The sequence below is a fragment of the Neophocaena asiaeorientalis genome, unplaced genomic scaffold (genome assembly GCF_003031525.2).
Source record: "Neophocaena asiaeorientalis asiaeorientalis breed wild unplaced genomic scaffold, Neophocaena_asiaeorientalis_V1.1 scaffold320, whole genome shotgun sequence".
Classification (NCBI taxonomy): domain Eukaryota; kingdom Metazoa; phylum Chordata; class Mammalia; order Artiodactyla; family Phocoenidae; genus Neophocaena; species Neophocaena asiaeorientalis.
In genome coordinates, this window is record NW_020174826.1 from 1,362,989 (window position 1) to 1,389,356 (window position 26,368).

At 36.2% G+C, this 26,368-nt stretch overlaps 1 protein-coding gene across 1 annotated transcript in view; it reads right to left on the reverse strand.

Moving 5' to 3' along the window:
- Positions 1-26,368, reverse strand: part of NECAB1 (N-terminal EF-hand calcium binding protein 1) — a 282,518-nt gene that overhangs the window by 81,254 nt on the left and 174,896 nt on the right. Inside the window, exon 5 of the mRNA XM_024760421.1 lies at positions 24,522-24,619. Coding sequence (XP_024616189.1) covers positions 24,522-24,619 — 98 coding nt within the window. The remainder of the gene's footprint in view (positions 1-24,521; positions 24,620-26,368) is intronic.

Sequence of the window (26,368 nt, forward strand, 5' to 3'; positions counted from 1 at the left end):
ACAACAGAAGATCAGAAAGAGGAATCCCATTTAACATCCCATCAAAAAGAATAAAATACCTAGGAATAAACCTACCTAAGGAGGCAAAAGACCTGTACTCAGGAAACTATAAAACACTGATGAAAGGTATCAAAGATGACGCAAACAGATGGAGACATATACCCTGTTCTTGGATTGGAAGAATCAATATTGTGAAAATGACTATACTACCTAATCTACAGATTCAATGCAATCCCTATCAAATTACCAATGGAATTTTTCTCAGAATTAGAATAAAACATTTTACAGTTTGTATGGAAGCACAAAAGATGATGAATAGTCAAAGCAATGTTGAGAAAGAAAAATGGAGCTGGAGGAAACAGGCTCCCTGATTTCATACTGTACTACAAGCCTACAGTCATCAAAACATTATGGTACTAACACCAAAAAAAGAAATATAGATCAATGGAACAGGATAGAAAGTCCAGAGATAAACCCACACACCTATGGTCACCTAATCTGTGACAAAATAGGCAAGACTCTACAATGGAGAAAAGATTGCCTCTTCAAGAAATGGTGCTGGGAAAACTGGACAGCTACATGTAAAAGAATGAAATTTGAACACTCCCTAACATCATACACAAAAATAAACTCGAAATGGATTGAAGACCTAAATGTAAGATTGGACACTATTAAACTCTTAGAGCAAAACATGGGCAGAACACCCTTAGACATAAATCGCAGTACTCTTTCATTTTAAATGATACACTTTTTAAACTAGGAGAACACCATATCAAGTTTAATCCTTATAAAATTGAGAAAAAAATCTGGTCCTTAATTACGTGCCTTAAAAATGAACTGAGGTTAATTCCAGATAGGTCTTTGGAAAGCTTAGAAGACAGAGCAAGAGATTAAAATATTTTCAAACTGCAGATCCCCATGTATTAAGAGAATTATAGTTTTGCAGTTTAGTGAAAGAGGAAACAAGGCTCTAATTTTTGTAATAAAATGTTATTAAATAACCAAGAAATTTAAAAAAATCTAAATCCTATCATAACTAGATATTTTCTAGTTTGAAATCAGAAAATACTGTAGAGATGTTATATTATTTAAGACTTTTAAATTGACAAACTCCATTATAAAGGTCTCATCCTGGAGTTGTCAAGGATTTTTTTCATGTAGGTTTCTTTCCTCTGGCTCCTTCTATTGCTCTGTCTCACACCAGCAGCCCCTAACAAGAACATATGGCCCCTTGAATGTCTTTGCTCAGAGAACAATGCCAAAGTAACCTCAAAGTAACCCTCTTCAAACAAGTAGAATTTCAGGAAAATATGCGTGGATATGAAAATGGGAACATATATAGAGTTAACCCAAACTTGGAGATTAATAACAGATGAAGACACAGATCATATTCATGTGCATCTGACAACATAGTGTGGTAGTTAAGAAACTGGGTCTGGGGACTTCCCTGGTGGCCCAGTGGTAAAGAATCCACCTTACAATGCAGGGGACGCAGGTTCGATCCCTGGTTGGGGAACTCAACACCCACATGCCGCGGGGCAACTAAGCCCGCATGCCACAACTACTGAGCTTGCACACCTCAACTAGTGAGGCTGCATGCTACAAACTACAGAGCCCATGCACCCTGGAGCCTGTGTGCCACAACTAGAGAAGAGAAAATCCTCACGGCATAACTAGAGAGAAGCCCGTGAGCCACAATGAAGAGCCCATGTGACACAACCAGGACCTGATGCAGCCAAAAATAAATTAAATAAATAAATAATAATAAAAGGAAACTGTGTCTGGAGATATTTACACTGAAGTTCTAATATGTGCTTGTACCACTTAACAGCATTGTGAACTTGGGAAAAATTAAAATTAAAAAAAAATTAAAATTAAAAACTCCTAAGTTCCTATTTTCCTAACTGTAAGATAAGAACAGTATCAATCTCATAGTTTGCTGTGAGAAGTAAATGAAAAATACATGGCATGTAAAGTGCACTGTATGATGTCTAGCTTGTAGTTTTTGATAAATGAATATTCACTATTGTTATAAATCCGTTGGTGGAAGGATATTACAAAGTGTAATGAACAGATCATTGGCCTAAAATTCACAAGACCTGGGTGTAAATGGTGTGGTAATAGTTCAGTTCACAATTATTGCTAGGATAAATATATGGTTCGTTTGGTATGTAACAGGCTTTCTACAAATATTAATTTTTCTGAGTTCTTTCTACATATAGTTAGTACTGCATATCTGTTACCTTGATTTTTCAGAAATGTATAATTTTTACATTCATATTTGTTACCACATTGAAGCTGAGGCCCATGAAATTTGGTCTTTGAGGAGTTACAATGTAGAGTTACAAATATATAGTTCAACTGCAAAATTAATTTAAAAGTGTTTCTGTCTTTGACTTGTTTCTCATCAAGGATAGTATATGAGATCCAATTTATAAATCTAAACAACACTTCTTGCATTATCTCTTTTATCTACTCTGAATTCTGTCAACCATATCCTCTTCCAGACCATTTCATTTCCCAGAATCTGTTCAAAATTCTTTCTCAGTCTCTAATGTGATTTTATTCCCTCTTTTTCTTTTCTCTCCCAGATCTTTTTATGTATATTGGCTAAGATTTCTTCCCTTCTCCTCAAGTCATTATGAGTGTGGTTCTATTCATCCAGGCCCATTTCTTTATTCTGCTTCATAGGAACATAGAAACCAGAAAAATAATAGCAGGAGGATATGGGGAAGATGTCCATGTTGGTGGCATTGTTTTTGAAACTCCAGGAATTCTCACATAAAAACCAATAGTGCAAATAGATTACAACAACAACAAAACTCCATAGCCAACAAATAACAACAAAACTAGAGTTTAAGGTATCATCATGAGCCACAAGTTACAAGTGGTTAAGGACAAAATCACTGATAGCCAGAAGGTCTGCATTGCATGGTATTACTGGCTGGATGTATAGGAAGAAACAAAGGGAAGCAATGGGATATGTGACAGATCTGAAGACAAGAGAACTCCAAAATAGCCAACAAATGTTCACAAGAAAGCATAATTGACTAGCTTGAGAACAGCTAAATCTGGGAGGATTTTTATCCCAAAGTAGGTGAGCATAAAAATCTTAGTAAAGTCTAAAGAGGTTGGAAGCATGAGCCCCTGTGAACTCTTGAAATTAATTAGCTAAGATGGTATGCTAGGAGGGTCCCACACTGAAGATAAACTGCAGGGAGCCAAATCAAAACTGAGCAGGACAGGTTCACAGAGATCAAGAAGAGAAGATTCAAATAAAAGTCAGGGAGAGGTACAGAGCCAGAAATCTCAGAAGGAAAGACACTATAGTTTTCAATACTACAAGATAACCAAGAGGGAGGTCTGTGAATTCAGAAAAACTATTCTGAATACAACCTTCTTTGAAAAATCCAGGAAAATTAGTATTTTTTTTAAAGTAGGCAATAGAAAATTATTAAGGTCAAATTCTATATAATTTTATTATAAAAAAGGAATATGAGCAAAATAACATTCCTGCAGACAGTGAACGCACACCAGAAAGACAAGCCCACCAAACAGATCAAAAGTATAACCAAGTATTTTAAAATGAGACAAAAGACATTAATGAAAAATTGAAGAAAAAAGAAAATAAGGAAAAGAAACAAAAAGGATTTGAGATGAAGTAACAAATATTGTAGATATGCAAAGAAGATCCAAAATACTTAGAGTTCCTAAAGAATAAGTGTAGAAATCAACAAAGAAACAGAACAAATACTAGAATCTAACATTCAAGAATGTTTTTCTGAAATAAAAAGATTTGAAATTAGGTATAAAGCCATACTACATGTGTAAGAATACCAACTCAGAACAAACACATCAAGACATATTTTAGTAAAATTACTGGACTTTAAAGGCAAAGAAAAAAGTCTTTGTGCACTTACACATAAAGAGAAAATGAGTCTCAGAGTTAAAAAAAACCTAGATTATGTTGAGGCTTTACAAAAGCAATGCCTTTTTACCAGAAGAAAGTACAGAAACATATTTCAGGTATACAAAATAAGAAAATGAAGCCAAGGATTTTACATCAGGAAAATTGACTTCTAAGTGTAAGGTGCACAGAAAAATTGTCAATATGTAAAAACTTAGATTAAATTGTTCCCATGATGTCTTCCTGAGGAATCAACTAGAGAATGAGCTTCATACAGCCTAAATTACCAGAGTGTTCAACATAAAGACCAATGATGTAGGCCAGGTACTGGCAAACTATTTTGGAGAGGCCTACACAGTAAATATTTTAGACTTTATGAACCAAGAGGCCACAAATCCTGCCAATATAGCATGAAATCAGCCATAGATAATTATTAAATGAATGAGTCTGGCTGTGTTTGTAGACCATATTGAACATGTGCTTGGCAGATTTTGGCAGATGGCTGAAGTTTTCTGACCCCTAATTTGGGCACTGAACATCAAAAGCTGCCAACATCAAAAGAGACAATCAGATAGTATGTGCTTCCTGATGAGATAACACACTATCAGGTATAGTCTTGTCGAATGAGACTTTGGATTCAGCTGACAATTTGAAGTAAAAACAGAGTTCAAAAGAACATGATGAATTGTACCATGAGAAGTCAACCGCAGTCTAGATGGTGAGCATCTCTCTAAAGGATTTTAAGGTAACCTGCAAATTAAAAGAGTTGTAACAGACATAAAAATGGGCACAAATAAACTATAGTTTTTAGGGATGAACATTTGTATGATGAAACCATAATAAAATGCAAGGAAATGATTACTAGAGAGATCAGTTTGGTCATTATTTACAGGGGAGGGAGGAGATTCTAATTGGGACAAGGCACTTGGAAGGTCTAGGGTGGTTGGTAAGTTTGTAATTTTGATCTGAGTGGTGGGGTATAATTATTAAGTTCCACATTTGATTTCTGTGGCTTTTCTCTTTCTCATTTTATTTTACAACAAAAGGGTTAAGATATGTGTATGAACCAGTCTGGTGGAGGTACACTATTCTCATGTTTGAGAGGTTGTGGGAATAGACAGATATGGGCTGTAAAATACAGGACTGTTTGGCAAGCAATAGAAATACATACAAATTAGTAATTTTTATCATTTCTCATATATTGTCTTCTTAACTGCTGGTCTGCATTTTTCTGGAGTGTAACACAGAAACAAATGTCAATTTTTTTTTTCAGTATAAAGAGCCCAGAGCTATATTTCTGCATAAATTGAGCTCAATATGTTTGTTGATATTGATAATAAAATATAACCAAAATTTCTTCTCCCAAAATAGGGTGCTTTCCACATTACTGCTCACACACGTTCTTTTGAATGTCATTTTTAACTACATGAAATACCTCAAGGGTAACATTCACTTGTAATTTTTCTCCTCCTAAAAACCATGTATATGAGGTATCTAAAATATGCAAATTAAAATAATGAAAGAGTGGAATGGTGGTTGTAAGGAGCTGGAGGGGGGGAGATGAAAATGGGGAGTTACTAGGCAACAGGCCTAAGTTTCAGTTAAGCAAGACGATTAAATTCTAGAGATCTGCTGTACAGCATTGTATCTATAGTCAATGGTAATGTACTGTACACTCAAAAATTTAAGAGGATAGATCCCATATTACTACCATAATAAAATAAATAAATAGATAAATAAGTGGATACATTTTTTGAAAGTCTGAGAAACACTAAAAAGAAGAAACATTTCCAAACTTCTATTTTCAAATTGATTTTTATCACACACAGAGCATCTTTTTTTTAAAAAAAGTAAAGTTTTACTTTCAAGCTCCTTGATTAATCTTTACTTTGGGGAAAAAAAGAATAAAATTTGTAGATTAGTAACTCTATTATTTACTGAATATCCCTTTGTAAATACAACTGTGTAAGGTGCATTTAAAAAGGAAATAAAACAAAACAGCATGATTTTGCAGTTGTTATAGATTAAAATGCATTCATTTCACGAACACTTATCTTACATTAACACACAGAAAACACTGATAAGGTACAGATAAGGTTTTAGCCAAACACTAACTATGCATAGGGTTTACTAATTAGGACACATTTCCATTCTCCTACAAAATGAATATTAACTACTAAAAGTCTCACTTGGCATGAGAGAGATATATTTAATTATTAACAAGAACATGGTATCTATAGTCTGTTGATCTGAGAAACAAACTTCAGTATCAGAAAGTCACTGAATTTCATAGGCAAGCAGCTAATCAAAGACAACATATTATAGAGCTAAAAAGGAGCACTGAATACAAATTTCTCGTTTCCAAAATGAGGTATAGATTAAGGATACTTGTTCAAGTTCACACAGCCCTCCTAGAATAGACTAGAATATAGTTGTCTTTTTCCTGCTGCTTCATATCAAAAAGTGTTTAAAACACAAAATTCCTCTTGATCATTTCTGGGTCTGTGGAGAGAAACAGCAACTTCCAGCCTCTTGAGGCTGTGAAGGGCAGAGGCTCTTGACTCTAAAACTGCCCTTAAGGGCACTTCTGGAAGGAAAGCTTTTCAGAGCGAAGAATGAGCAATTAAAATGGAGGGGAAATGTCATCTAAATTGCAGCTGAAATTCTATTTAAGCTGATAGTAGCAAAAAGGCAGCATAAATTTCTGAAAATCAGTTTTTCTTGATCACCGACACAAATCATGTCATCTTCAGAAGGTTTTTCTCAGAAACATTTAAGGCCTTCACGTAAAGATTCATCAAAGTCCATGCTGAACTGAGTATCTCCAGGCTGCCAGTTATTTCAATTATAATTTTACATTCTTCTTTCATATTTGAGATAGATTTTCTGTGTTCTGTATTGAATCAAACACTCAAAAACCTTAATATTAGATGGTAAAATTTAGATTTTAGAAGAAATGAAAAAGTTATAACCTTACTATCCATCAATCTATTTTTCATCACTGAAATCAAAACATTTAAATATTTAGAATGATTAAAGTATGTTGCTGAAAAAAATCAAGAAACTGATAGAGCAAAATTAATTCATTTTTAATGTAAACAACAAAAAGCAAATTTCGATTAGGCATTTTGAGCTCTAGACTTGGGGTACTATGGAAAATGAAAAGACTATAAGACAGTGATGAAGCTCATAAGAATCTTGATGGTTTCTTACAAAAGGATACATTTTAATCAGAAGCTTAGAGTTTGCTCCTTTGTTATGACAACAGATGTAGAGTCCTGTAGTTGGAAGGTTAATAATCTTCATTATGCTCAGAAGTGGCCCCATGTTAACAGTTTAGTGATTGGACTGCAAGGAACTGATTTGAGTATTTCTACCAAATTCTGAATAATATTTTTTGATCCTCATGGAGGATGTGATTCCATGTTAACAGGCTTGGCCATGAACTCATAGTGTGACTTTGGGTAAGTCCATTAACTCTCATGTGTTTGTTTCCTCAAATCTATGAAACGGGAGCACTGGGCTCAGCTTCCACCCCAGAACAGGCTAAGTCTGTGTTCACTGGTTCGTCTGATGCTGGTTGGAAAGAAAAGAACCTATTTTTCCTCTTCTTTGCATAGCTGAAGCAATTCTCTTGTACCCACTCTACCCTTCTCTTCTTGCTCTATGGTCTCAAAAAAGGTCAATGCAGGGAGATACAGAGCTTACAGAATTATGATCATTCTGTTGCGTGCATCTTGATATTTCACATGATCCTTGAATCTTACCACTTCGGTAAATAAGAACTAAAGTCAGCTGCTTTGCTGATGAGCAACTTTTAATTTTCTTAATGAAATGAAGAAAATAACTCTAATAATGAAAATGTGCAAACAGTAGAATCACAGAGAAAAGCACAGGGAAGGTTTTATTCCTTTTAATTAGAGAGGATACCTTTATAGTACCCAGTTAAATACTAATGTAGTCTTCAAAGCTTCACATCAGGTAGTCAGTGTCTGCGTAGCAACACTGATTATTCTTACTAGTGTATTTGACTCTAGGGAGGAATGTTAGGTTTCCTTCTCCCATACTGTCAACCCTGGGTCTCAGAATATTTCCAGAACATTCTAAGAACTATAATGTTCATCCTCATTATAAAACTGTATCAAGAATAAGGACCTACCTGAGTTACATATTTCCTATGACAAAGAAAAAAAGCATTGTAAACCTTTCTGGATCAAACCGGGGTATAATAAATATACACAAAAATCAAATGTACTATATAGTATTATATACACCAAGGATGATATATGAGCATCAGTATATATAGACCTAGGCAATTTGTTTTTGATGCAGTCACTATCCCTTTCTGCACATCTCTCTCTGTCTCAGAGTTTCTCCAGCTCAGAAACTTTGGATCCCATCCTTTCACTCTTAGCAAGCTTCCCACTATCCTTTGCTAAGTTATTAGATAACAAAGATATTAAGTCTTTCCCTTCCCATGGACATTTGCTTTTGAGACTTAAGAGAAATGGATCGCTAAAGGTGAATTTTTAAGGATTTGTGAATCTTTGCCCATGATCCTGAAATCATATTCTGGTATATAGTAGGTACTATGGCAGCCATGGAGGTGCTACCAGAGAAAACCCGTCAAAAGAACATACTTATTTGACAGCCTCCAGCTACTATACCTTAGGGATCCTCTGAAATGTTAATGCTGAAGCCACATTCTCTCCAGGCTATTCCTAACTAATGATTGAACATAGTGAAGGTTCAAGAGCTGGGCCATTTCTGCCTGATGTGGAACTCCTTTTTGGGCAGGCTTTGCTCTGGGGCTCCCCATTGGCCTGGTCAGGACTTAGAGGTATTTCATGCTCAACTTCCATGTCTTTTTCCAGATGTCAGATAAGCATCATAGTGCAAAGCTTCTTCCCACTATTCCTGCTTCCTCTCCCCTTTACCCTTCAGAGGCATTTCTCCCAACAAATTTCTTGCACTCCTAGATTCATCTTGGCATCTGCTTTCCAGAGGATTTGAGCAGACACAGCACTCCATAAATATTGGTTGGGTCAGATAAAGGAATCTCAGGATGAAATACATGAACTATTAGAAGAGGTGAAGAGAGCTGTGAGGAAACAAGATTGAGTACCTACCATTTGCCAGGTGCTTCGTTGTAAGAGAAACTCATGCAGTTGGACTAAAAGATTAGTTGAAATAATGTGTGCTCAGTAGCTGATATGTATTAAATGCTCAATAGATAGCAGATATCCTTATTATAAAGAATTACATTAGATTCTGTATGAAAAGGTCAGGTGGGTATGAGATATCAAGAGTCATGAAAGAGGCAAAGAATCAGGCAAGAAAAGAGGTCAGGGATCTGAAGGGAATATAGTCCAAGCAGTAGTCTGGGTTCAGTCATCTTGGCATGGCTGAGAAGAACTCCTTAGGAGCAGTTACTAATGAAGTTTTAGACCTTCTGGGGATATTCACCCTTGGTGAACCCAAATATTAATTTTTTTTTCATTTTTCAGGGTTCTGTGATTATGCAGGTCCCTAATTGTTAATATAGTGTCTGATTTCAGTGAATGAGGAACTATTGGTATCAATTTATAAGTAGTCCTACAAGGCTATATTTTTAAATTCGGATTTGGGGCCCTGAGTGGTGGTGGGTGGAAGAGGGGAAGAGAGAGCATACAGGGCCTTGGTGTGAGATCTTGACTTCCTTTCTATCTGAACTTATTCTCATTGAGAGCTCCAAGGCTTAGCAGTTAGCTTTTGCATCTGCTTAAAATGCAGCTCCATAGTTAGGTGTGTGATTATGGGCTTTTCTTAATTGTAGTTTGATTAGAGAGACTTTCCAGATGTAAGACACAATTTTGAGGTCACATTCTTTACCTCCTAAGAAGATACAGGTTATAAGTAGAAAAGTTCCTCCAGAATACTACAGAGGATAAAAAACTTGTAAAGAAGCAATAATTAATCTCATCTTGTAGCAATATAAAAGGAATTATTCTTTAGACCAATTGATTATGCTCAAAGCCATCTAAGTGATCTGTCATCAGTGACTTTCAGAAGGTAGCTCCTGATTCCTCTTAGTAAATTAAGCCTACAAGTGAAAGCATTCTTAATTCATTACATGCCAGTACACCTGCCACAAACATAATTAGTCCAGTCTCATAAGGGTGTCATTTTTGAAAGGTTAATAGATCCAACCATGCTTACCCCATCGCCCCAGGGGTCAGTTTTCAATTTGCCTATTCATGATGTGTTCTGCTGCTCTTGAAATGCAATGAATTTCTCAAAGAATTGGTAGTTTGTTTCTAATGTAAGATAGTATTGCATTTCAGCATTGCTGAAATATACAATCTGGTGGTCTGAAAGACTGATTAGGAAATCTATTACCACACCATATACAATGATATAGCCATCTCAACTCGATCTTTTATTGAAACTATCAGGGCCAAATGTGTTTCAAAATTCAGAAATTTTCAGAATCTAGAAAGGTAATAGTATATACCATGTATCATATAATATCCTTATCAGGGTCTGGGGCAGCACCCAGCACCCAATGACTATATTGATATTTTTGCAGCACAATACTGAATATTAAAATAGGTTTTGCTACCAAGTGAATTTAGGTGCTAAGCTTATCAAACAGCATCAACAACAAACAACAAGAAAAAGAAAGCCAAAGCATTCAGTTTGCAGAACTTCATGGATTTCGGAATTGCAAATAGGAGTGGTAGTGAATTTGCATCCTAACTCCTCCTCAAACAATCTCCATGAAGATTTTGGGAACAGAAGAGAAAGAGTTGCCAAGAATTTTGCTTGAAATTGAAGTAGGGGACATTTATTGCTGCTTTCTACCTGTTAATTCTATAAGACTCATTTTCAAAATTTCTCTTAGGCTACATAAAATATGGACTCTCTACATAATGGTTTGTCTAAAATGAGTAACTTGGGCGAATTATTCTTTTACCGATAATCAGCTCATTGAGCTTTACTTGTGACTCTGATATGCATGAGAAAATATAAAAGGGAGTGGAGAGTAAGAATTAAAGGAAGAAAACAGCTCCTTCCAGTTACTGCCCTTTTCCTATGGCCACAGGTCCATCCTCACAGTAGTCTCATCTTTGCAAAGAGGCTGAAGAGTTGACTATTTTGCATTAATACTTTGCGGCACAGGGAAGGGGGATTACAAAATTTCCTACTGTTTCTCTTTATTAGATCAACAATCACTTTTTCTATCAGCTGAAAAATCTGGTAACACAATGATCAAGATAGTAGAATAGTTATTAATAAAAGTGTTCTTGTTATCATCACTCTTGGGTAACTTTTGTTTCCTATTACAATCTTCTTGGTGCTTAAGACCTGGTTACACCTTGAATGTAGTAGGTGCTCCTAGTGTGCTTATTAAATTGGATTGAGAGAGCATCCTTATGCCCTTCACACCACACTCTTTGTTTGTTTGCTTATTGCTTTTCAAAAGAAGTCTGTGTTTCCTATTGTTGAAGCTACTTTTCCTGTTTTCTCTCTAGGATTCAGAGGCATTGGATTCTGCTCCTGAAGATATTTATATCCTTTGTACTTCCAAGGGGGTTGTAGGAGTATATAATCTATCACTGCAAATGATCTGTTTTGATCACATAAATGAAGAGATGGCTGACTAAGAGTTGTGCTTCCTTTTCAGTTATTCTCCTATATTGTTATGAATTAATTTCTGTTGGATTTTGATAATTCTGTTATTGACAGACATTTGTACCTGCACATACTCATGTGTGTCTCTACCCATAAGTAGCAGTTTGGCCTGTCACTCAGGGATATACATGCACTTCTATGCATTCACCAGCCTGAAATTGTCCCAGAAACAAGCTCATTTTGCTTCATCATTATTAAAAATATTTATGTGGGAAAAAAGTGTTTAGAACTGTTAAGAAACATATAACTAAATATGTTATCAATGTACTTTATAGGAAATTTATGCTATACGTCTCTTTTTCCTCCTTGCTCTTTATCAGCATGAAAATGAGGCTTCTGTTTCTAAGAAACTCTAAAAATATTACTCACCTGCACCTACCCTGTTCTGCCACATTATAATCTTGGTTATAGCTCTCAAATGTCAGAACAGAAGATCATGAACTGAAGATGTGTCATAGAAAAAACTGCTTTAAAGGCAAGTTCAACATAATGGACTAAGGAAAAAAGTCCAACCATGAGAAAACTTGATGTTGACTTAATTTAAAAAAAAAAAGGCATCCTTTATAAAATACAAACTGTATGAGCACTAAAATTAAAACTGCTAATCCTTTTCTTTTTTTCAGTCCTCTCCAGCTGGCTACAAAATGTCTCTGGCCCCTTGCCAGGGAGCCCTGAATGTCTCTGGCACCAATGGGACACAGGCAGGCTAGAGACAGGCAGTTCTCACTTCACATTTTGGTAAATTCAGAAACAGTATGTTGCTGCCCTGGGCAGCTAAACATTCCAAATTTTAGAAACAATTTTTGGTGGAAATTTCGTGAATCTGCTCCCTCCTCACATTTTCCCTGGTTCCTTGGAATGAACAGTCACTTTGCCGCTCAGCTTGACAAGAACTGTATTGCAGTCACTGATCCCCTCTTCCCTTCCACCTGATACAAGATCAGCAGTGACCTGCAGCACAGCCTTTCCTGTGATCTAATATATTTCAAAAAATGTTACTGAGTGGCTTAACTAGCCCTAGCACTATAAGATACTTCAAGATAGTAAATGGCTGAGTATGGTTGGGACAGAAATCACATAGGACTGGCTAAAGGTGGGACTGGAAAGATGAATAACAGTGCCAGATGGACAAGAGGGCCAAGTCTTGTGTGCCCTGGGCAAAGAGTCTGGATTTTTTCCTGAGAGCAGTGGAGAGCCATTGCAAAGTTTTAGGCAAATGAGGGAAAGTCTTATTTTTTAGAAAGATTTCTCATCCTGCAGGATGGAGCATGACCTAAAGACAACATTGGGAACAGAATAATGAATTTGGTGTCTGTGGCAAATAATTCCAGTTAGAATCATGGCAACTCTGCCAACCATGGTCCAGACAGTGGGTTGAGAGAGGAGGATGTGAACAATATTAAAGAGATTAAATCATTGGGACTAGGTGATTGATTCTACCACAGGGGATAAAAGAAAGAGTGGAAGGTGACAAAGAACTGAAGGGGACACAAATTTGAAATTAACCCTTTCATTTGAGTGTTAGTCATATGGGTGATTTTTTTTCATTTAAAAAATATTTTTATTGTTATAATGTCATTTTAAATATTGTATATATTACAAAGAAAATTTGATAGGTGTGATATTTAGTGATATAATGTTTTTCTTAAGATAGAAGTCATGATGCTAACACATGTTTACTACAATAAGATTGTTATTATTGCCCATATTTGACTGAATCATACGGCAAGTCAAAATGCATTTCTCTGCTTTAATAGAGATAATACCTGTGAGTTACTCCCTCACCTACCCACATTTCATGTAATTGAGATACTGATTTTCAGAGTAATACAGAAAAATGATATGACCATGTGAGGAAGAAAGAATGATCACTTACATATTTTGATATTCCTGAGAAAAGAAAGAAAAATCCTCACATAAATATTTTCTGAACATTTTGCATAACTGTTTGCTGTTGTAAGCCAAAAATTCTTGGTCTTTATCCACTACTTTTGGAGCACACAAAAATATATCCAAATAGGAAAACAGTGCTGGCAACCTTGTCTTAATTCATTTTGACTGTTAACAACGAAAAAAATAATCAGATCAAGAATAACACTTTTTAAAAATAGTTATTTTTAAAAATAGTTCCATTATATTTTTTCTGTGTGGATATGTAATTCTTGTTGAAAAATTTGTAGAATTCATAAAAATCACCTAAATTCACCTAAATATGCACAAAATGGCAGAATGGACACAGTAACTTTTCTTTAAAAGAAGAAAAATCAATACTATAACTGGAGTAAACATTATCCTGAATTTAGAGGTTACAGCTGGGAAACCAAATAAATATATATGAGAGAAGTAAGAGCTCTCTTAATTGACCTCCACTGTACTGAATATTCCCTCAGTTAAATTTTCAATGTCCCTCCACTGCTTAACAATTAAACTAAATTTCCAACCAGTTTGCCTTTCAGCCTGAACACCCACTAGCAACCAAAATAGCCTTATGCTTCAAACATGCATGATTCCCTGTATTTCCATGAAAATACACTGTTTCTCACACATGTGCTTATGTTATTTGTTTTCCTGAAAGTGAATTCCATTCCCACTATTACTCCAGCAATCTCTACCTATAGACAGAGATTTCTGTTCTTTGAAGTTCAGCTGAAATGCCATTTACTCCTTGGTAACTTTCCAGATTAGCTGGACAAAGAGATGCATTCCTATTTTCTATTCTTACCACGTGGTTTGAACCATTCTTATCAAATCTGTTCAAAGTTTTGCATTACGACAGTCCTGCATTACCCATTCTACTCTATGGTAAGCCTCTTGAGGACATTGTGTGGTAAAACTTAGATTCCTTTCTACTTCCTAGCACAGCATTTCTGCTGAATGAGTGACTGAATGGAGTCATTCCTAAAAGTCATGGATTTTCAGTTATTAAAAAAAACTGAAACAGTCTTTGAAAGCTGGTACTTATGAAGTACTTCGTTAAAAGCTTATTTTAGACTAGTCATCTTTAATATTAATTCAAACACATAAATATGTATTTCTTCTCTTGTTATGCATGTTTTGGCTCTTTTGATACCTATTTCATCATACATACATTTGTATATGTGGCTTGAGGCACAGTTCTAAAAACATAATTGATTCTCACTATCTTTCAGCATTATTAATACTCAACTAAGACGAGGAATGGACATGTCGGTTTTAAAAAATCTATTTGGTTTCTTTTAATGGAGGCAAATATTAATAGAGAAAAAAACCAGGTAAAGATTCCCTTTCACCACTCCATCTCAACACACACACACACAAGCACAGTTAAAAGTTAACTATTACAGTGGTTTTAAAGATATGTACACATACTCTATGATACCTTTCCCTTGAATAAGTGAGTTTAATTCTCCTCCCCTTGAGGAGGGTTAGATTTAATGACTTGCTTCTAATGAACAGAATGTGGTAGAAGTGATAGGATGTTACTGCCAAGGTTATATTATAATCATAGTCTCTCTCTCATCTTAATCTCTCTCTGTATGTCTCTTTGCCTGACTGACTTTGTCTTTTCCTCTTTTGGGGTCTTGCTCTGGAGAAAGCCAGCTGCCATGTCATATGAGCTGCACTAAGGAGAGGCTCACATGATGAGGAACTAAAGCTACATGACTGACTCTCTATTCCCTCTGAATATGCCAACAGATGTTCAGACGCAGTTCCTCAAGCTCCTGCAGATGACTGCAATCTCTACTCAAATCTTGACTATAAGTTCTGAGTCAGAATCACCCAGTTAAGCAACTCCTGAATTCCTGACCCTCAAAAACTGCATGAAATAACTGGTAATTTAGGGAAAAAATGTGTTACACAGCAGTAGATAATTGTTATAACTAACAAGTCCTAAAATATTTTTTCTTTTCTCTCTAACCAATCATGTTTTTTTGTCATCTTTTCAAGAAATTGACTAGAAACCATGGTAGATTCAAGCCAAAAAAGCTATGAAGAAATTCATAGGGCATCAGTATTGAGATTACTGTCTACATCTCAGCTGTATGACCTAACACTTTTTTCCTCAGTTTCTTTATTCACTATAGGAAACTGAACCTACCTAATAAAATATTAGAATTAAATAAGATACTAAACTAAAAGTGCTGGCATAGTCTTTGGTAAGTTGTAATTGCTCAATAAATGTTAGCTTTATTATTATTATTCTGGTTTAAAAAGAAAAGCTAAGAGGTTGCCTGAATAGACATTCAATCTCACAGAGTAAAACACACAGCTAGTATTCAGACACATATGTGTAAAATTAATGAAAACAAACTCCTTCTCATACTGTCAGAAGTCAAGCCACTTACAGCGCTAGTGAATGTCTTGAAAAGTGAATATGATCTATAACAGAAATTCAAACTGAATACTGTCCAAGTTCAAAGAAACTCTAAGAGTGTGTCACTTTTGAACCACACCAGGGATCTCAGACCATGCTACAGCCCTATAGGGCCATTAGAGCTACAGGCCATGTGCTAGTACACAACTGTCAGATCACTAAATAAATCATTCCGAAGGGGACATCATACAACACTATGTGGCCATGAGCTTTATTACCTCGTAGCCACACAGGAAGCACAGGTATAATGTACTGCATATTTATTTTGTTTTTGAATATACTATTCAGATAAGGACTACGGAAAAAGTAAATATTCTTCAAATAATATTTAGCATTTTTTATATGCAATAGCAAACAAGAAAGGAAAAGAACAACTTCAACATGATAATAACTGATGCCTGTTGGATCTGAGAAATACAACACAGACCAAGTGTTAATCTCTCCCTCTGCACTTTTACACTTTAGGCAAAAGAAATGAGTCATATCAAATTTTACTCTCATGGCAGAAGGAATCACATGCTGAGCTGTGTATCCCCTAAAAATATTTGTATTAATTTCTCTTTACCTTATCTAGCTTTGAACATTTCAAAGATCAGTTCCTCAGAAATAAGGCTATTACTTCATGAAGGCAACTGTAGTTCAGAGATATATCCTTAAGCAAACCTCCTGTTCTGTTTAAATAAAGTAGTATACTTTGTACTCATTACTTCGTTAGGTCGAAAATTAACTCCCAACTTCTATTAAGAACATAAGTGTTCCAGTCAGCGATTTAATAAAGATAAATTTTAAAAGAGTCCCATGAAGGAAATAAATGGCTCCAAAACTATAAGAAGTACATGACACAAAATACAATAATTTCTCACCATATCTTTTTTCTGGTTTGGTGAAGGAAAGGGAGTAGAGTTGAAAGGATTGGTAGGATTGTCTAAAAATAAAAAATGATCATGAAAAAGAAAGGATTATTTATAAGGATCCCTATGGCGTTTGGGTTACACCAGAGATTTACCTGGAGCCTCTAACTGTCACAGTTCTAGGAATTTGTTGAGTTGTTTTTTTCAAGTCCTCTCAACTCAAGATTATATGCAAGATCACTGCTTGCTGTTTACACACTCATTCAGGAAACAGTAAATAAGGTAAAACGTAACAAACTGCAGTCAACATAACCAGGCCCTATCCACTGATAAACCATAGCCTCTTGTGGACATGAATGAAGGGCTTTGGCAGAACCAGGCTCCAAAACTGCCTACTTAAAAGGTCAAAGACCTGCAGGCTTTTCTAGCTTCTTTCTCTATTAAAGTCCTGCCCATTCTCACCTTCTTGCTTAAGTCTCACCTCCACCCACTGAAGTTTTATCTGACTATTGTTTTTGAACATCAAGTTTATTCATAGCCTATATTAATGCATTAGCAGTTAATTAAATATGTTATTTGTTCATGGTTTTATTATTTGTTTTTCCTCTTCCAATAAAAATATAAAGAATCTATTTATGCTTTCTACAAGTTTGTATTTGTAGTATTTTGTGAAACCATTTTAAAGCTTTATTTTATAATCAGGGAAATTATCTTGTTCCACTAAGATATAAGATTTTAAATGTAGAGTCACAACTTATTATGGCCTTGTGGCACTGAAGAAGATTTTGAAATTTTACATAATAACAATAGGCATAAAGTGAAGCTTTACAGTTCAGATTAGAAAAATGCGATACAGTGAGCCAGAAAGTTCAAGACAATGTAGCGACTGGTTAGATTTCTCTGGAACACAGATGAGATAGGTTGGTCCTTTCACTAAGTGGCAATGGATCTCAGTGTTCAAGCCTGTAATATCAGTTAATGAAGATAAATAGATTGTCCCAGATGGAGCAGCTACTCAAGATAGTAGCTAACCTAGTTACCAAATTTATATACAAAAAAAATCAATCATTTTCCAATATACCACCAATATAAAGGTAGGAATATGGAGAGGCAGACCATTTATAAAAGTGACAAAAATATAGAATATCTATAAGTTGACTGAACAAGACATGTTTTGAAACTATATGAAGTATCAAAAAATTTAATGAGACCTAAAAGGAAGCTTGGATAAATGAAGAAATATGTATGTACCTGCATAGGAAGGCATAAGATGACAATCTCTCAAAATCACTTTACAAAAGGAATGCAAATCCAATAAAAATTCTCATGGAATTTTTCCTTAGAATTGGAAAAAACAATATAAAACTTATATAATGGCAAAACAAACCAAAAAAAAGACAGTCCTTTGGTGAAGAAGAACAACCAGGGTAGACTTGTACTTTCACATTTCCAAATATACCCAAGTATTCAAGCAAGAATTCAATGTGTTAATAAAATTAGAATATACCGTTTTATCAGTGGAATAGGACATTTAGCTTGGACACAGACTCAAGTATAAATATGTATACAGCAAATGGTAAATGTGGTATTTTAAGTGAGTAGATAAAGAATGAAAAGTGTTGAAATAGTTAGATGGCTATTTGGAAAAAAATCAGTTGGACTTCTACTTGTATGCTATTGGATCCTTTATAAATCTACCCAGAGCTCAGAGGGTCACCAATATTTTTGCTTATTGGCCTCAGGTATATTAGCTTTTCTTTTGGATATATTTATTCTCCAAGTAAAAAGCTAAATATGGCATGTAACTTCTCTTGTTTTCCAATTAAAACTCCATCTATTACTCTGATGACATTAGACTATGTATATTAAAATGTATGAACTTCCTTGTCTAGAATGTTGCATATGTACCATTCATCTTTTGATTTTAGCATTTAATTATTTTAGCATTTAATTATCATCTACTTCTGTCTATAATTTCTTACATACTTTCTTCATATATTACCCTAGGCTCTGGACACCTATTTGTTCACTTTCAAAATTGAAAGTAACTTTATCAGAGAAGCTGGAAGTCTCCAGCCTTTGCTGATCCACAGCCAAATTCTGAAGAGTTTAATCGTTTCAAAGAGCAAATTTATCTAACAACAGAAATTTTCTGTGCCATGATACAACTTAGAATTACATGTTTGTAATATGTTCAATATGGAGTCACATAAACCTCAAAAAATTTCAAATGAAAATCACTTGGCTTAAATCTCACTAAATTTATTTTATTAATAAATCAACTAAGCATTTTGTGACTCAGTTTCCACATTTTTGAAATAAGTCTATTTTCATTTGCCTAACATTCCTCACTAGGATGTTACAAAAAATAAATGAAATAATGTGTATTAAAGGATGTTGAAAACTCTAAGGCACTATGTAAATGTTAGCTGGAACTTATTGTTAATTCTTATTCCCTTTTTGGTCAAAGCTACTCTAGCCTTAAACTAATAGGAAAGAAGACACATTGGGCTTTGGTAACTTGGCTCAGGGAAGTAAGTCAGTGGTCAGGTAATTTGGCAGGGCTGCGGCAATAGAAAAAACTAATGATACGGTTGCCAAGTGGGTGCCAATCCAAGTTCTGAGCCTGCTCTGACTTCACTGTGAGCTTTTGTCCCTTACCTTCCTAACTACCACCTTGTTGATGTTCTTTGCCTGAACTAATCACCCATCCCATGGCCTGTACCCTACCCGTAATCTCACCTTTAAATTACCCCAAAAGTTATACTCACATGAGCTGGGTCAGGTGATCTCAGTTCTGCTCCCTCCTTCCCCAGACAGAGATGGCAAGTTCCTCTGCCCAGGATTCTCACTCTATAAGTCAGCAAATACTTCAGACTCCTTCAGGAGACCTGGGTCTCCTAGCAGACTCTGTCATCCATGACTTAATGAAGCAGGCTTTCCAAGGACCTGGGATTCCCCTTTGTCAGGCTGGGCAAAAGTCTGGCCAAGTTTGAAAGAGATTCTAAGGCTTAGGGCTGACAGAGGGCTTCTCTGCTATAGAGCCAAATTTGCAACCTCAAGACATTTCTCTCCTATTTTCCATGCCCTGAGTCTCTGTCTCTCATTCCCTAAACACATTACACTAAAGATCATTTTAAAGAGCAAATGGGATATCAAATAAGTTTTTTGGAAAATGTTTTCCTATGGTTGCTCTGAAGTCTAAGAATATATTTTTCATTTTATTTTTAATGAATACTTAAAAGGATTGTAATGAAACTATAATAAAGAATGAAAGTGCCTGACTTCTATAAGCCTAAGAGGGTGTTTCTTCCATGAGCTTAAGAGGGTTTCACTATTCCATACATGGTAGTATTTCAGCGCCTATACTTTGCCTGAAATAAGGGAAATTTATAAGGATAAATCCAATATAAAAATAGTAATTAATGATGTTTTACCCAGATAGGAATTCTGAGACCTATTGTTATTTCTTCTTTTCTTTATAATAAGACTTCTCATAAATGAAATGATCATAATTTTTAACTAGTGAAAGAATTATGGAGCCCTGGGAGGCCCAGATGCTAAATATAAGGAAATAGGGATAGAGGAGAGATAGAAAGGTTGAAATGAAGACATCTACAGATGCCAGGGAGACAAACAACTTGGATCCCAAAGGCAGGTATAAGAAGCAAGGGAGAGACAGATGCTCAGCAATGCTAGGACTCAAGTCTATTTTTTCTTAAAATCATTGATGTATTGGAGAATGTGCTTATTTGAAAAATAACTTTTAGGAGAAAACTAAATAGTATATAGATGCATTTTTTATATAGATGCAGCTTCATTCAGCAACGTGACCATCACACCCTAAATAATATTTTTAAGAACATCATCCTTCATTTTAGCTTATGATAATCTCCTTTTAAGCCTTACTAATAAGCCTTAAGGATACCCCATTTAAATTTTAGCTTAAGCATCAGAATTCTACATGTGCTTTGAGATTACAAGCACATCACATACTGATGGTATATGTTACTTATCACCCCATTATAGAAAGAAGAAAAACAAATTGACAAATCCAATTTGTGTGTGTGTGTGTGTGTGTGTGTGTGTGTGTGTGTGTGTGTGTGTGTGTGTGTGTGTGTAATTCAAATTCAGGAAGCTCTGGTTTTAGCTACCTTCAAGGCTTTCAAGACCATTTGAAACTTGACCTGTGGTGCTTGTTCCAGAAAAATAAGCAAAGTAAAATAATCCAGGTAACTCTTTAAGGATCTATCAAAGGACTGGGGTTAAAGGAGGAGGAGGAAGGGAAAATAATGTTAACAGATTATATCTGTCCTGAGTTACCTCCTGGAATTTAAGTTAAGCAGCTGGAACCCATTTTGTCCATTCTCTCACACCGCAGACAAATGTATTGCCAGTGAAGATAGACCACAAATGGCTTGCATTTTATTTTTCTTAAAAACCTAGAACAGTCAGCCCTTCCTACTGAGACAGGACTTTTCATCTGGGTAAAAATATATAAGGACTCTCAAAAGAGAAATACTGGATTTCTCAGTCAGAAGCGTTCTTTGTGCTAGACAGTATGGAGAAAATGTCAGTTTAACAGTGGTTTGAAAAATGTCAAAACTCCTGTGTTTCACTCATTTTGAGATATCATGCAAGTAACCTTTCTAATTTTATTTTTGACTATTTCTGATTTTCTTTCTTTTTTTTTTTTTAAATCAAAGAGCTTATCCTTGATTAAGTAGAAATTTGAAAGCTTCCTAAATGAACTTAGGAACACTTTTTCTTTTAGGCACAAAATTATTTAGCCTTTGGAGCTGTATGAATATCTATTTCATCAATTATTTAGCCAATCAATAAATTTTTATTGAGTTCATTTTAATTGTCAGGTTCATTTCAATTGCTAGACTCTGGGTATTCAAAAAAGACACTGCCTTTCTCCCTCCTTATAGACAGCAAATAAACAAAAAAATATATAGTTACTCATGCTGATAATTGTCAGCAAGGAACAAATAAGTTACTCTAAAAAGACAGCCTCTCTTAGATAAGATGATCAGAGAAGACCTTTATGAGAACATTGTATTTAAGATAAGATCTAAACAAAGAGAAGCCAGCCATATCAAGCAGAGGTTTTAAAAATTACCATTTCTGGAGAGAAGGTCCCAAGGGATAAAATTTTATACAGTTTCCAAATGTTCCTGAAGAGGTCAAGATAAAATGCATTTAGATTTCTTTTTCCTGTTTTCTTTTTCTGAAATTTGTTGTTTGGATATAGGAGATCCTAGACTGATATTCCATTTTTTCATCTACTATTTTGCTTTACTTTTTGGCAGACTTTTTAAAATTTATTTTCCAAAATTCTGTTAAGTCTTTATTTCTGCTCTCTTGTTTAAATTTCCAAAAGCACTTTCTTATTTTCTGGTTGCCCACTGTTTGTCATACTATTCTTGCTTCATGGATGCTATATCTTCTCTTATCTCTTGGAAGAGGTTGAGGACATTACCTTGAAGTTTTCATCTTCCTGCATAGAACGCTGTCTTAGTCTCTCCCTCCCTCTTTCTTCTTTTTCAGTTTGTTTTGGTCTCTTTGTTTCCTGTAAGAAACTTGATGGCACTTGGCTGACTGCATATTTAAGAATGGGGTACAAACAAGCTGATTACACAATGGGAGGAGAGATCAGGCCAAGCTCCATCACTGGAGGATTCATAGGTCTTTTCTCTTGTATTGGTTAGACTTCTCAGAGACAACCTCTTCCTTTCTGCCAGGAGGATATATGTCTGGTTGCCACACTCGGAGTTAAGCTATGGAAAAGAGCTGGATGTCTTTTCATGCAGTATATAAATTTTATTTAATCCCTCAGCTATGACTGATGCCACCTCAGGGCTCTCTTTTACCTTTTCAGAGAACAAGGGTATGTTTTCTACCTGGATTGATAAAGACACAGTTGCTTAGCTGGGTAGAGAAGAACAGGGGATCGGGGGAATCTAACTGCTTCCTACTCAGATTTCTAATAGGTCACCTTGTTTTAGCCTTACTATTCCCCTTGTTTCCCAGTGGCAACTAGTGACACCAATTCCTGAGCCTTTCTACAAATCAAGTTGGTGGTTTTCTCCTTTAGCTCAGTCCAGGCCAAGCAGTCAAATATCTCAGGTCTTCTATCAACTATTGGTTGTCCATTTGCTTTTCAGTTTCCAAATTTTGCTGCTATAAATTTCCCCATTAAAATATCTAATTTCAGTCTTTTTCATGGAGCTTCAAGATCAAGCTGAACTACTTGTATGTATTAATCTGTGGTGTTTTTATCCAGAAATTCTGTATATTCTTTAATTTTTAAAATTTCTTGTTATGCACTCTATGTGCTAAAATGTCTTTTTTCACTTACTGATAGTGGAAATCTTAGTTATCATCTCTCTTGACCTCTTCATAGAAGTCAACACTATTGTCCACCTCCTACTTTATGAAACTCTCTTCTTCAACTCTGGACACTATACTCTCCTGTCTTTCTTCCCACCTTTCTTCCCATTCCATCTCAGACACGCTTGCTAGCTCTTTCCCCTCTATTCACCATCAAAGCTGAAGTTCCTTAAAGCTCAGTGTTAGGTTCCCTCCTCTCTTTACTTTATAGTCTCTCTTCAGATGACATATCACTCAAGTTCTTTGCCTAAGCACTAACAGGTCACATATTGTATACCTCCAGTCTAGACTTCATTTCTCAGGTCTAGACCTATGTATCCAATGGCTTATTTGACTTTCCTTAGATGTCTCAAATGTAGTTTAGACCCAATGTGTCTAAAAAATAACTTATGATCTTATCTCATTAAACCTGGCCCTCTTTTAGCATTCTTTGTCTAGATAGTGCCACTGTCCAGGAACACAAACTGAAAACTAAGATTCATTCTTGACAATTCCTTCCCTCCCAGTCCGCATATTCAATCCTTCTCCAAATTCTATTGATGGAATCTCAAATATATGTGCAATTCACTTATGTTTCTCCATTTGTTCTGCCAGTACTGCCAAACTACCAACATCTCTCAGCTGGATTTGTGAACTAGCCTCCTACTCATCTTCTTAATTTTGTTCTTCCACATTCTCCACCCTAATCCCAAGCTAATTCTTACACAGTCTTTTCAAAAGACTACATGAGTTTTCATACCTCTGCTTAAAATGGCTAATTTATTTGCATTAAGGATACAAGTCTAAATCTTTAGGTTTACCAGCAACATTGTGAAAGATGTGACCCCTCCCTACAACACCAGTTTTACTTCATACATTGCCACTCTTGGATTTTCTGTATTTTAGCCTTATTGGACATCTTCAATTCCTAGAATGCCCTGTGTCCCTCCTGAAAGAGGGCATTTGTACCTGATGTTACTTGTATCTGGTTCTCCTTGGCCTAGCTATAACTATTTCTTTTAATTCAAATTGCTTAGATGTCATCTCCTGCAGCACGAATAAGGTATTCTATCTTGTAATTCTCTCTGTTGTGCTATGTTGTAATCACTTGTTTACACACTTATCTCCCCATCAGAATAAGAGCCATTTGAACAGCTCTTTGTATCCTTAGCATGAAGCACAGTATCTAGAATCTGGTAAGTTTTTTGTAATTGTATTGTGAATGAATAAAAAAGCTCATTTATATCAAAAAAATAAATTATCAGTGATTAAAACAAATCTGTACTTCCATGATACATTAGGAACTAGTTATGATTTTCAAGAGAAAGATATTTTATAGATAATAATCAAATTTCCTTACTTTTTTTGTTTTTCCCATTGCCTTCAGGATGGAAAGATTTAAATCTTCAAGTGCTGTTAGTACATTCTCATACTCGCCCAAATGCTGAGAAAAATATTCTGAAAAGTAAAAATATTGAAATAAATACTTGTTTGCCTTTAGGTAATGATAAAACAAAATATCAACTGAAGATTTACACAATAAATGAGTAAAACAAATGGATAAAACTGACAAATTTTCAGATAAGACTAACTAAAGTGTCAATATACTTTCATTAAAAAAGAAAAAATCCTGGAGGGTTACCATTATTCTTCTTATCTTACAAAAAATAGGGAAAAATTGAAGCTGGATTTACATACACAGCTGCTTCAATAAAAAGTTGTTCCCGAGAGACCTTCAAGATGGCAGAGGAGTAAGATGTGGAGACCACCTTCCTCCACACAAATACATCAAAAGTACATGTACATGTGGAACAACTCCTACACAACACCTACTGAACGCTGGCAGAAGACTTCAGACTTCCCAAAACGCAAAAAACTCCCCATGTACCTGGGTAGGGCAAAAGAAAAAACAGAGACAAAAGAATAGGGATGGGTCCTACACCTCTGGGAGGGAGCTGTGAAGGAGGAAAAGTTTCCACACACTAAGAAGCCCCTTCATGGGCAGAGCTGGGGGTGGGGGAGAAGCTTTGGAGCCACAGAGGAGAGCACAGCAATAGGGGTGCAGAGGGCAAAATGGAGAGATTCCCGCACAGAAGATCAGTGCCGATCAACACTCACCAGCCTGAGAAACTTGTCTGCTCACCCACCGGGGCGGGTGGGGGCTGGGAGCTGAGGCTCCAGCTTCGGAGGTCAGATCCCAGGGAGAGGACTGGGGTTGGCTGTGTGAACACAGCCTGAAGGGGGCTAGTGCACCACAGCTGGCTGGGACGGATTCCGGGAAGAAGTCTGAAACTGCCTAAGAAGGAAGAGACCATTGTTTCAGGGTGCGTGAGGAGAGGGGACTCAGAGCACTGACTAAATGAGTTCCAGAGACGGGTGCGAGCCGCGGCTAACAGTGCAGACCCCAGAGATGGATATGAAATGCTAAAGCTTCTGCTGCAGCCACCAAGAAGCCTGGGTGCAAGCACAGGTCACTATCCACACCTCCCCTCCCAGGAGCTTGTGCAGCCTGCCACTGCCAGGGTCCCATGATCCAGGAACAATTTCCTTGGGAGAACACATGGCATGCCTCAGGCTCTTGCAACATCACGCCAGCCTCTGAGACCGCAGGTTCGCCCCACAGTCCATACCCCTCCTTCCCACCCCAGCCTGAGTGAGCCAGAGCCCCTTAATCAGCGGCTCCTTTAACCCCATCCTCTCTGAGTGAAGAACAGATGCCCTCAGGCGACCTCCACACAGAGACGGGGCCAAATCCAAAGCTGAACACCAGGAGCTGTTTGAACAAAGAAGAGAAAGGGAAATCTCTCCCAGCAGCCTCAGGAGCAGTGGATGAAATCTCCACAGTTAATGTGATGTACCCTGCATCTCTGGAATACCTGAATAGACAACGAGTCACCCCAAAATTGAGGCAGTGGACTTTGGGAGCAACTGTAGACTTGGAGTTTTCTTTCCATCTCTAATTTTTTTCTGGTTTTAGGTTTATCTTTTTTGGTATCTAGACTTTATTATCATTGGTAGATTTGTTTGTTGATTAGGTTGCACTCTTCCTTTTTTTTTTTAATATATATATACATATTTTTCCTCTTTCTCATTTTTCTTTTTTTTTTTTTGTGGTACACGGGCCTCTCACTGTTGTGGCCTCTCCCGTTGCGGAGCACAGGCTCCAGAGGTGCAGGCTCAGTGGCCATGGCTCATGGGCCCAGCCGC